Genomic DNA, 12,610 nt, shown 5'->3' on the forward strand with positions numbered 1-12,610 from the left:
AGTTAGTGGCTAAATATCTCTATTTGGTTTTTTTGTTGTTGGAATACACAGCAGACGTCTGATCTCCCTGGAGACCAAGAGATGTGACGATAGACTGCTCTGCCTCCTTTCTTTTAGCAAATGTTTTGTGCCACTGGGGAGGTGGTAATTCTGTACTGATTTGTTTTGGATGTTTGTATGTGGTGCCAATAAAGGTTTTACGATACGAATAACTAAACTAACCAGGATAGTGTTGTGAAGCTGCTACTGCAGGTGAGGCTTCGGAGGGTGGGGGAAACTGGCCTCAGGTCACTCAGTGAGTTCCAAGCCCAAGAGTCAAACCAGGAATCCTGAGCTCATTCTCCCAGCCCTGCCTTCACCACTCTCCAGATGCTTCAGAAGAGTGAAGCAATATAGTTCAGGTAAGACACAGTGTTCATGGATGGCAAAGGGATGTGGGGGCAGGAGTCAGTTTTAGCAGTTGTTAAATCCTGAAGCTGAGGCTCCAATACTTTGACCACCTCATGAGAAGAGAAGACCCCCTGTCAGGATGAAACGGTGAAATCTGCTATGATTAAATGGGCACAAGATGTTGGACATAATATTATGTTTGCTGACTGGGAACAGTTATGGACCACAGGTATGAAGTTCACGGCATGTAATGCCCTAAGAGAGAATATTATGAAAATGATATACAGGTGGTACATGACCCCAGTCAAGCTTGCAAAAATCTATCATTTGCCCGACAATAAATGCTGGAAATGTAAAGAAACTGAAGGTACATTCTTTCACCTTTGGTGGACGTGCCCAAGGATTAAGGCTTTGTGGGAAATGATATATAATGAACTGAAAAAGGTATTTAAATATACCTTCTTGAAGAAACCAGAGGCCTTTCTTCTGGGCATTGTCGGCCAATTGGTGCCAAAGAAGGACAGAACTTTTTTTATGTATGCTACAACAGCAGCAAGAATACTCATTGCAAAGTATTGGAAGACACAAGATCTACCCACTTTGGAAGAATGGCAGATGAAGGTGATGGACTATATGGAATTGGCAGAAATGACTGGCAGAATCCGAGACCAGGGAGAAGAGTCGGTGGAAGAAGATTGGAAGAAATTTAAAGACTATTTACAGAAATATTGTAAAATTAATGAATGATAGAACGATGTTGGATAGTAATTAAGCGGTTTCCAGCTGTAATGCTTTAAGAGAATATGAAAAAAGGGTTATAAATGGGTTAAAATCTAATGGTAAGGATTTGCTGAACCAATAAATTGAAGTGGAATACAAAAAAGGGAGGTACGAGGAGGTCCGGGAAACAAGCTAAAGGAAAATAAGTAATAGAAAATATGTGTGTTTTTAATTGTTTTTATTTTGTATTTTTCTTTTTTCTTTTTCATTTTCACTGTAATATTTCAAAAAACCTTAATAAATATCTTATAAAAAAAAAAAGAGAAGAGAAGACCCCCTGGAAGAGACCCTGATGTTGGGAAAGATGGAGGGCACAAGGAGAAGGGGACGACGGAGGGCGAGATGGCGGGACGGTCTACAAACATGAGTCTGACCAAACTGCGGGAGGCAGTGGAAGACAGGAGGGCCTGGTGTGCTCTGGTCCAGCGGGTCACGAAGAGGCGGACACGACTAAACGACTCAACAACAACAACAACAATAGTAGTCGCTGCTGCCACACACACCCCAAGCTGGCGCCCTCTAAAACTCCCAGCCATGGCTGAACTCCAAGGAGAGACACCCCATGTCCAGAAGAAAAGGAAGCAAGTGGCGGTAGTTGCCAGCTGGGAGTTGCAGTTTGGAAAGCTAGGAAGGCGCCAGCTTCAGAAAGGCTGATGCCGAAGGACAAGCCTTGCTGAAGAATAACCAGGCATGGCTTGTGTAGAGGCAAGTCCTACTTCAAACTTTTTTAGTTGAGATGGGAGTGACAGTCCAAAACATCTGGGCAGTGGGGGTTTTTAAAAAACATTTTATTTTCTGTTTTTCCACGTGGGCAGTGTTGTGTTGGCAAAGGCTGCCCTCACCACTCTTCTCCTCAAGAATTTACATTTCCAGTGAGGGTCAAAGCCGGGAGTGCCAGGAGTGAGGACAGCTCTGCTTACGGTGCCAATGAGGCTCTCACCTGCTGCTGGGCTTTGGTGTCGGGCTGTGGGGAGGCTGGGCTGCCACTGGTGAAGAGGCGCAGGGCCTCGTTCCAGTGCGCCTTCATCATAGCCTGGAACTGGCTCATCATCTCCGCTCGCTGCATCTCCAGCCGCCGAGACTTGGCCTGCAGTTCCCGAATCTCCTCTTGCTGCTTGGAGATCCTGGGTGGGGTTATGGGGTGGGTGGGAAAGACACCATGGTTCTAGGACAGCCTTCCACATCATAGAAACAGTTTCATAATATTCAGCATGGCGATATATGGCAAATATATCGCCAATCACAATGTGTATGCATGTGCTTCTCTCCTGATTCCTGTCGCCCCATGGCACTGACTATAAAATAACAGTTAAAGGTATGTAAAAAGTAAAAAAAAAAACCCTAACCCTAACCCTAACCCCTAAATATCCAGTTGCCAGGGCATTACCCTGTTTGCCTCTACAGTGGTACCTTGGGTTACAGACACCTCAGGTTACAGACGCTTCAGGTTACAGACTCCGCTAACCCAGAAATAGTACCTCGGGTTAAGAACTTTGCTTCAGGATGAGAACAGAAATTGTGCTCTGGCGGTGCGGCAGCCCCAGTAGCTAAAGTGGTGCTTCAGGTTAAGAACAGTTTCAGGTTAAGAACGGACCTTCAGAATGAATTAAGTTCTTAACCCGAGGTACCACTGTACATAAAAGTAAAGGTAAAGGGACCCCTGACCATTAGGTCCAATCGTGGCCGACTCTGGGGTTTCGGCGCTCATCTCGCTTTACTGGCCGAGGGAGCCGGCGTACAGCTTCCGGGTCATGTGGCCAGCATGACTAAGCCGCTACTGGCGAACCAGAGCAGTGCACGGAAACGCCGTTTACCTTCCCGCTGGAGCGATACCCATTTATCTACTTGCACTTTTTGACGTGCTTTTGAACTGCTAGGTTGGCAGGAGCAGGGACCGAGCAACGGGAGCTCACCCCGTCATTGCGGGGATTCGAACCGCCAACCTTCTGATTGGTAAGTCCTAGGCTCTGTGGTTTAACCCACAGCGCCACCCGTAAAAAATGTACCAGACCCCTAAATGTCCAGTTGCCAGGGCATTAGCCTGTTTGCCCCTACATAGTACCAGCCTTATTTGAGACATTGTGATATATTGATATACCACAATGTTTAGCTGGTGATATATTGCAATGTTGAAAACCAGACACCGCCCAGCCCTCCTTCCCCTTCTCCACACACAGCTTCCCCAGCACCCCCAGAAAGACCTCCCCCTCGCCCCGCTTCCAGATACCTGCACTCGTAGTCCTCTGCCAGGTGCCTCTGCCTCTCCTCCCTCTCCGCCAGGTCGGCTTTGAACTGGGCTAGCTGGCTGGCCAGCTCTTTCTCATGGTGGCTGCTCAGCTCCAGCAGCTGCTTCCTGCCAAGGGAAGGAAAGGGGTCAGACCCTGAAAACAAGAACTTCTGGTTTAAAGCCAAGACGTTGACGGCTCCCCAAGCAGCAGCGGATCTTGAAAAAGGCAGGGATGGGCTCGAGAAGGAACCATCTTGAATCCACTCATCCTCACTCCGTTTCCCTAGCACAGTCATTAACTGAGGGCGGGGAACCTTAGGAAAAGGCTTTATTATGAAAGTAAGGGGAAGCTCTTCCCCCCTCCCCACCTGTCTCAAGATAAAGCCAGTTGCTGGCTTGATCTAACAAGAGAACACAAGAAGAGCCCGGGCCCTAAGGAAGTCAGATTATCCTCCAACAGGGCCAGGGCCTTCTCAGTGATGGCTCCGACCTGGTGGAAGGCTCTGTCCCGTGAGACCAGGGCCCTGCAGGATTTAACTTCCATCCGCAGGGCCTGTAAGATAGAGCTATTCCGCCTGGCTTTCAACTTGAACTTAGCCTGATCTTTTATTCCCCCTTCCTTCCCTCCCCCTCCCCTTTTTATGAAGATTACCCGCTCTGGGATCCCACAGCTAATTCTCCCCTGGTCTCCTCGCTGGCCCAAATAGGACTAATTCAGCCAGCTAGCCCTGGTGATCATCTAATGTTTATTGGATGCATTTCCCCCCTAAATTGATTTTTGAATTCTGAATTTATTGTTATTCACGTTTTATACTGTATTTTATGCTGTTTTTTGTTGCATCAGTTAAGTGTTTTAAATCAGTTGTTAGCTGCCCTGAGCCTGGTTTTCTGAACCGGGAAGGGCGGGGTATAAATAAAAATTTATTATTATTATTATTATTATTAGATCAAGGCCCATCTGCTCCACATTCTGTTCTCACAAGTAGCCGTTGCCTGTGGGAAACCCGCAAGCGTACCTATCATGGCTAGTAGCCATCGACAGCCCTCTCCTTCTCCTCCTTTAAGTTGTTTAAACCTCTTTTAAAACCATACAAGTCAATGGCCGTCACTGCCTTTTATGGGAGCGAGTTCCACAGTTCCAGCTATGCACTGCATGAAAAGGTACCGTATTTTTCGCCCTATAGGAGGCACTTTTTCCCCTCCAAAAATGAAGGGGAAATGTGTGTGCGTCCTATGGGGCGAATGCAGGCTTCAGGAAGCTATCCGCAAGCCTTGGGAGCCCGCGGGAGTTCCCGCCGGGCTCCCACGGCTTGCGGAGAGCTGCCTCTATCCCGAAGCCTGGGGTGCGCTGAGCAGTCGCGCCCCAGGCTTTGGGTAGCTCTCCGCAAGCCGTGGGAGGGCTCCCACGGCTTGCGGAGAGCAGCCTGTTCTGGGGGCTGGGGGGGAAATAAATTTTATTTTCTTTATTTCCCCCCCAAAAGAACTACTTGCGCCCTATGGGGCGAAAAATACGGTACTTTCTTTTATTTGTACCAAATCTCCGTTTTGAATGTTATGAGAGGGGAGAGACTTTGCTTTATGCCATGCATAATTTTATAAACCTCTATCACGTCTCCAGAGCCAGGAAGGAGGGCTGGCTATCTGCGCTGGCGTCTAAGGACAGGGGTTCCCTCTGGCTGGAGGTGCGCTTGGCACAGAAGGGCCTAGAGCCCTGCCCCACCTGTGTTGCTCCCTCATGCTGCTCATCTGGCGCAAGCTTTCCTCGTGAACTTCAGCCATGCGCTCCGTCACCCGCTGCTCTAAGGCCACCTTCAGCTCCGACTCCAGCTTCACCTTCTGTGCCTCGTAACGTGCCTACGTGCAAAAGGGGACGGGGTGGGGATGGAAGGGACAGTCACTTCAAGCTTCTAGTGTTGCATTTAAGACTTGACATGTTCCTAGTCCTCAAGGAGCTTGCAAATGCCAGGTACAAAGACTTCAGCTGAAGGTGAAAGCCCTTGAATCAAAGAGGTGCGTGCACCAACCTCAGCTCAACGGGACTGCTGTATCTGTAACATTATTATTATTAGTAGTAGTAGTATTCTTTATTAGTCATGTTTTTGCCATGATGTTTTATTATGTTTTTAATATTCTGTTGGGAGCCACCCTAAGTGCCTAGGGAAACCCAGCCAGAAGGGCAGTGTATAAGTAATAAATTTATTATTGTTGTTATTAGCCATAGCAACTCAATAACTGGGCGAGTGGTACGTGAGGTCCGTCATCAGAGCTCCGCCACTGGCAATCACAGCGAAAAGCTGCAGCAATCAAAACTCCTCCTTCCATACAATTCAATTACAGTGGTACCTCTGGTTGCGAACAGGATCCATTCCAGAGCCCCGTTCGCAACCTGAAGAGAACGCAACCCGCGTCTGCGCACGCGCAGGTCGCTGCTTCTGCGCATGACGTCATTTTGCGCTTCTGCGCATGCGCGAGTGGCGAAACCCGGAAGTAACCCTTTCCGGTACTTCCAGGTCGCCGCGGGACGCAACCTGAAAAGACGTAACCTGAAGCTAACGTAACAAGAGGTATGACTGTACAATCTTGGCCCACCTAGTCCAGCATCCTGTTTTCACCAGATGCCTGTGAGAAACCAGCAAACAGGATCTGAGCACAAGAGCTTCTCTCCCCTCTTATGGCTTCCAGCAACTTCCAGCATTCAGAAGCATTACTGCCTCCCAGTCTGGAGGCAGAGCATAGCCATCATGGCTAATGGCCAGCAGTAGTCCTCTCCTCCATGAATTTATCTAACCCTTTTTTAGGTTGGTGCCCATCATCGCCTCCTGTGGGAGGGAGTTCCGTAGTTTACGCACTGCATGGAAGAGGACTTCCTTTTGTGCCAAATGTCTGAACTCTCATATTTGCTGCGGTTCCCCCACCTACCGCAAAAGCAGCACCCTCGCTTGGGAAGACCGGTTGCCCACCTTACCTTGACCAAACTCATCTCCATCTTCAGGTTGTCTCTCTCTCGGCGCATGGCCTCCAGCTCGGCCTCCAGCCCTTGAACTTCCGACTGCACCGAGGCCAGGACACGCTGGGCGTCGGACGCTTTCTGAGCTTCGCGCTGGGCCACTGCCTAGACAAGGGGTGAGGAGGAGGAGAAGTAGGGTACGCACTGAATAATAATAATAGGTGGCGCTGTGGGTTAAACCACAGAGCCTAGGGCTTGCCGATCAGAAGGTCGGCGGTTCGAATCCCCGCGATGGGGTGAGCTCCCGTTGCTTGGTCCCTGCTCCTGCCAACCTAGCAGTTCGAAAGCACGTCAATGTGCAAGTAGATCAATAGGTACCGCTCCGATGGGAAGGTAAACAGTGTTTCCATGTGCTGCTCTGGTTTGCCAGAAGCGGCTTAGTTATGCTGGCCACATGACCCGGAAGCTGTACGCCGGCTCCCTTGGCCAGTAAAGCGAGATGAGTGCCGCAATCCCAGAGTCGGCCACGACTGGACCTAATGGTCAGGGGTCCCTTTACCTTTACCTAATAATGATAGTAGTAGTAGTAGTAGTAGTAGTAATAATAATTTATACCTTGCCTATCTGGCTGGGCTTCCCCAGCCACTCTGGGCAGCTTCCAACAAAATATTAAAATACAGTAAACCATCAAACATTAAAAGCTTCCCTAAACAGGGCTGTTGTTGCTGTTCTCTTTGACATCTGGTGAAAGAAGCTGCCAAGACTCCAAGCACCCCACCACCATCTCCCCACAAAGCCTGCCTCCCAACTGCATCCCTAGCTTGCGGTGTTGTGTGCCTCCCCCCCCCCCCCCCGCCGGCATCCTCCTGAGCAACAAATACCATTGAAAGCCATGTCTGAACCGTTCCAGATTTTCAAGGGCAACTCTGAAGCAACCTGGGTTCTGCCTAAATGTGAGGGAAAGGATCCGTCCCCCTGGGGAAGTCCCTTCTCACCGCTGCCCCTCCCTCCAAAAGCAAGGCTCTCAGGGCAACCTGCTCAATGGCTGCATGCAAAATAACAACATAAAATCTGCGCGGCAGCTGGATCAGTTTGCTATTCGTCGCGAAGGGGGAGAGAGGCAAGACGGCTTCGCCTTCCAGCCTGTTCCCACTTGGGACTGGCCACCTGCGTATATATTGTGCAGAACTAGGAATTAGGAATTAACTCAAACAAAGCAGAGGCCAGGAGCCTCCCAGATCATCTGCCAAGGCTTTCCGCTCATCACAAACGGCATGTTTAGACTATGACAGGTGGGAATAATCTGAATCCAGAACTACAAGGCTGACTACAGCAGCAAGGAAGTGTAGCAGAAAAGAGTGAAGGCTTTTATTTTATTCCTAGCAAAATGGTTTCTTATGCTACTTAAAAGGTAAAGGGACCCCTGATCATTAGGTCCAGTCATGGCCGACTCTGGGGTTTCGGCGCTCATCTCGCTTTATTGGCCGAGGGAGCCGGTGTACAGCTTCCGGGTCATGTGGCCAGCATTACTAAGCCGCTTCTGGCGAACCAGAGCAGCGCACGGAAATGCCGTTTACCTTCCCGCCGGAGTGGTACCTATTTATCTACTTGCACTTTGACGTGCTTTCGAACTGCTAGGTTGGCAGGAGCAGGAACCGAGCAACGGGAGCTCACCCCGTCACGAGGATTCGAACCGCCAACCTTCTGATCGGCAAGTCCTAGGCTCTGTGGTTTAACCCACAGCGCCACCCGCGTTCCTAAGATCATCTAAATTTGCGCCATCTGTTGTTGTTTTTCCCCCTGGCAGGCCTCCTGTGGCTTTAGGGATGACCCAAGAGGCAGAAATCCAACAACTGCCTTCTCTGGCGCAGTGTTTGGAAAAGCTTTACCCGATGAATCGCTGCCAGTGAAGTGGTAGAACAAGGCACACACAGAAGCCTCACTGGCAAAAACAAGGAAATCCTGAGTGGGAACAAACCTGTCTCTCCCCTTCCCACTCCTCCCCTAAGCTGCTGCCTCAGATCACAGATCCATTTAGCGCAGTGGTGCCTACACTGACTGGCAGCCACTCTCCAAGCTTTCAGGTAGGGGACATTCACAACCCAACCTAGACAGGAATGTAAGAAGTGCCTGGCTGCTGGATCAGGCCAATGGCCCACGCAGTCCACCATCCTGTTCTCACAGTGGCCAAACCAGATGCTTGTAGGATAAGCCACCAGGGACGAATCCTGGACCTTCTGCATCCAATGCAGCTGTTCTGCAACAGAGCCATGGTCCCTCCCTGACTATTCAAGGGCTATGAGCCATGACGGCTGGCTAGCTATTTATCTACCTAATTTGTATACTGCCCTTCATCTGAAGATCACAGATCACGACAACGAACCCCTCCAGGTTAAGAGACAGCATGCTGCCTCCGAAGACTAATTTGCTGCCAAGGAGTGTGGTGGAGTCTCCTTCTTTGGAGGTCTTTAAGCAGAGGCTTGACAACCATATGTCAGGAGTGCTCTGATGGTGTTTCCTGCTTGGCAGGGGGTTGGACTCGATGGCCCTTGTGGTCTCTTCCAACTCTATGATTCTATGATTCTATGATTCTATGACTAGTTGCAACAGAACACAAGGGGAAGCAGGCTAGTATAACGACACCCTGCTTGTGGCACCTGGTTGGCCACCAAGAGCAACATGACGCAGGTTTAGAGAAGACCATTGGCCTAGTCTAGCAGGTGCTGTTCACCCGATGCTCTCAGTGGTGGCAAAACAATCATTTAGGGAGTAAACACATTGCAAGGCCTGCCTTAGCTATTAAAGGGCACAACAGAGGAGCAGCAAGTCGCAAGAGTCAGATGAGGGACGTTTGCTGGCATCCCGCTTCTGAGCAGCAGACTATTTTTAAAGCTTTTCTCTGAATCACTCAGGACTAGAAACCTTAAAAATTAAAGATCACAGACAAGATGATGGAAATAAGAGCAGCATTTGTAAAATACTTTTCAGAATTGCGTAAGAAAGGGAAGGAAAAAATGTGTAAAATAGAGGAATATATCTTTGACTTACAAATTGCGAGACAAGGACAACTGTGACTTTAAGGAGGAATGGGAGCTTTTTACAAATTATTTAAAAAGACAACAAAATGAATTGGACTCCTTGGCAGGTTTTGAATAAACATACACAAATTTGTTGGTTGACAACATGATGGATAGATATGTAAGTCTTTGTACAATTTTATAATATGCAGAGGAAATATGTGAAGAGAAATCAGGGAGAGGAGCTGAGGGAAGTCCTTGGTGGGGGAGGGAGGGAGGTGGCAAGGGGGGGGGAAATAATGTATGTGATTATATGGTTTGATAATTTGTTATGTGGAAATTGATCAATTAAAAATATTTTTTTAAAAATTAAAAATTAAAGGGCTCCTTGAAACAGAAAAGTGAGCAAAAGCAGCAGGGGCTTTTGTGTGTGTGATTAAACCAGATCTGGAGCCATGGATATTGTTTGCTGGAGTTCTTTCCTAGTCCTGTTAACCAAGATTAGACGTGGACCCGCAGGTAACAGCTGGCCCACGTACGCACACAGCCAAATCAGAATGAGACATCTCTACCCCACAACTCACAGACTGGGAAGGCTGCTGCCGCCGCGGCCTGCGCTTTTCCTCCATAGGGTGGGGATTTCTTCCATAGGGTGGTAGTTCTTCCCAGCCTTGGGATTCCATGGCAAACAAGGCCTCCCCTGCCTCTGTGCTCCGGGTAAGAGGCTATGGCTCGAAGGTGGAGCCAGAGTCAGCCCCGCCCACTAGGCAAAACAGGCCACGCCTCTTCTGAAGGGGTTTCCTTACAGAAGGACTGTGGCCCTTTCTTGTGCTGGAATACTGCAGCTGAGCAGCCAGGTAAGAAACCCTACTGATAAAGTACTCAAAGCCCTACTTATTTTTCTACAGCAGTCCCAGAAATTTAGCTGCTCTTCTCCATATTGAGCCTGCCTGCTACAGCCTCAGTAAAAAAATGAAGGCAGGAGTCTGGAGTAGGACAGCCGGGGTGGGGCTGAGTCTTTCTGAAAGAGGGCCAAGGGAGGGTAGGAGAGATTTAAAAGGGGATAGGAATATAGGATGCTGCCTTGCCTGAGCTTATATTGTAAGCTCAGGAGGGGAGGAGCCATCCTATGCACACTGATGAGCATTGTTTAAATGATAAAAATAGTATTACCCGTGGAATTTGGTGAGAATTGCTTGCTAGCAAGTAAGCTCAGGATTGCAACCAGCTCTCTTTTAAAAAATTAAATTGTCCAAAATCGAACTACAGTGGTACCTTGGTTTACAAACTTAATCTGTTCCGGAAATCTGTTCTTAAACCAAGGTGCGCTTTCCCGTACCAGCAGGGGACTCAATTTACAAACGGAACACCCTCAACAGGAAGCGGAACATGTTAATAGAACTGGCACGATGCTTTTACTTTAACATTTGCTAATGCTAACGCCGATGCCAGAATGTCTGTGTTATCAATTACTGTTTCCTGTGAACGGTCACAGGCTGACCTCTCTACATCCCATTTCCTTTGGCCATGCCATTTACAATGACTGGCGACAAGAACCATGTATATATTTAAATGCAACTATGGGTAATAACTTCAGAGGGCGTCCATGGGTTCTAGTGTAAGAAACTGCCTGCGAGGCAAAGCTTTTGATCAGGGGTCAGCAAACTTTTTCAGCAGGGGGCCGGTCCACTGCCCTCAGTCATTGTGGTGGGCCAGACTATATTTTGGAAAAAAAATAATGAACGAATTCCTATGCCCCACAAATAACCCAGAGATGCATTTTAAATAAAAGCACACGTTCAACTCATGTCAAAACAGCAGGCAGGCCCCACAAATAACCCAGAGATGCATTTGAAATAAAAGGACACATTCTACTCATGTAAAAACACGCTGATTCCCAGACCATCTGTGGGCTGGATTTAGAAGGTGATTGGGCCAGATCCGGCCCCCGGGCCTTAGTTTGCCTACCCATGCTTTTGATTGTGCTCTTAAATGGGGAGGGAAACCGCCCCTGCAAGGGGTTCAGAAGGCCTGGGAGGAAGAAACCAGAGGCCTTTCTTCTGGGCATTGTTGGCCAATTGGTGTCAAAGAAGGACAGAACTTTTTTTATGTATGCTACAACAGCAGCAAGAATACTCATCGCAAAGTATTGGAAGACACAAGATCTACCTACTTTGGAAGAATGGCAGATGAAGGTGATGGACTATATGGAATTGGCAGAAATGACTGGCAGAATCCGAGACCAGGGAGAAGAGTCGGTGGAAGAAGATTGAAAGAAATTTAAAGACTATTTACAGAAATATTGCAAAATTAATGAATGTTAGAATGATGTTGGATTGAAGTTAAGTGGTTTCTAGCTGTACTGGTATAAAAGAATATGGAAAAATTGGTTTTTAATACGTAAAAATTTAATGTTATAATATATCAAGAGTCAAGATCAGGATTAAAAAGGAGGGAAAGGAATTGCTGGGCTAACAAATTGAACTGGAATACAAAAGAGGGAGGTATGAGGAGGTCCGGGAAACAAGTAAACGTAAGAGAAGCGATGAAAAGATGGAATTGTTTTTAACTGTTTTTTCTTTTTTGTACTTTGTATTTTTCTTTCTTTATTGTTATTTTTCTTATTAATGTAATCTTTTTCTTCTGAAGTTTTAATAAATATTATTTAAAAAAAAAAAAAACAGAAGGCCTGGGAGGAGCCTCTCACTCTCTCACCTTCTCCTTGTCCATCTGGGAGCGGCTCTCCTCCTGCAGGACCTGCTGCTGCTGCTCCAGCTGCCTCTCGCGCTGGGCCCATGCCTTCTGCTGCTCCTCCAGCGTTGCCCGCAGGGTCTCCTGCTGCCGGCGCTCCAGGTTCCACTCCGCCTCCAGGCTGCGCACCTGCCGACGCTCCTCCTCCAAGTCGCAAGAGAGCCTGGCCCTCTCCTCCTCCTGAGCGGGCGGAAGGGGACGGGGCGCACTTGTCAGCTCTGATGCGAGAAAGGTCTCGGTGGGTCCAATTCCTGAGCCCAGAACGATGCCCCGAGAAGGGCATTAATGGGAGGCGCCAGGCAACTCCCTGTGGACGGCGCTTGGCGTTTGAGAGTCAGCAGCCTCTTGCCACCCCAAAATGGGGCTCTTTTCAGCTCCCATAGCCACATGATGGGGGGCAGAAAGAAGACAGGGCTCCTGTACCTTTAATAGCAGAGTGGAAGAAGAATTTCAGCAGGTGTGGGTTGTTTTCCTCTTCTGCACTCCTATTAAAGGGGC

General features: G+C 48.4%; 3 protein-coding genes across 3 annotated transcripts in view; 1 reads left to right on the forward strand and 2 right to left on the reverse strand.

The window, feature by feature from the left end:
* GUCY2D (guanylate cyclase 2D, retinal) overlaps window positions 1-12,610 on the reverse strand; it is a 70,312-nt gene that overhangs the window by 56,730 nt on the left and 972 nt on the right. The gene's annotated exons all lie outside the window — the stretch shown is intronic.
* LOC308462339 (uncharacterized protein) overlaps window positions 1-12,610 on the forward strand; it is a 73,681-nt gene that overhangs the window by 23,725 nt on the left and 37,346 nt on the right. The gene's annotated exons all lie outside the window — the stretch shown is intronic.
* CNTROB (centrobin, centriole duplication and spindle assembly protein) overlaps window positions 1-12,610 on the reverse strand; it is a gene marked incomplete at its 5' end in the record, with an annotated part of 33,810 nt that overhangs the window by 6,953 nt on the left and 14,247 nt on the right. Inside the window, 5 exons of the mRNA XM_080980092.1 lie at window positions 2,111-2,294; window positions 3,398-3,523; window positions 5,118-5,251; window positions 6,363-6,509; window positions 12,077-12,292. Coding sequence (XP_080836218.1) covers window positions 2,111-2,294; window positions 3,398-3,523; window positions 5,118-5,251; window positions 6,363-6,509; window positions 12,077-12,292 — 807 coding nt within the window. The remainder of the gene's footprint in view (window positions 1-2,110; window positions 2,295-3,397; window positions 3,524-5,117; window positions 5,252-6,362; window positions 6,510-12,076; window positions 12,293-12,610) is intronic.

This window comes from Podarcis pityusensis (assembly GCF_964106645.2).
Source record: "Podarcis pityusensis genome assembly, chromosome: 13".
Lineage (NCBI taxonomy): Eukaryota > Metazoa > Chordata > Lepidosauria > Squamata > Lacertidae > Podarcis > Podarcis pityusensis.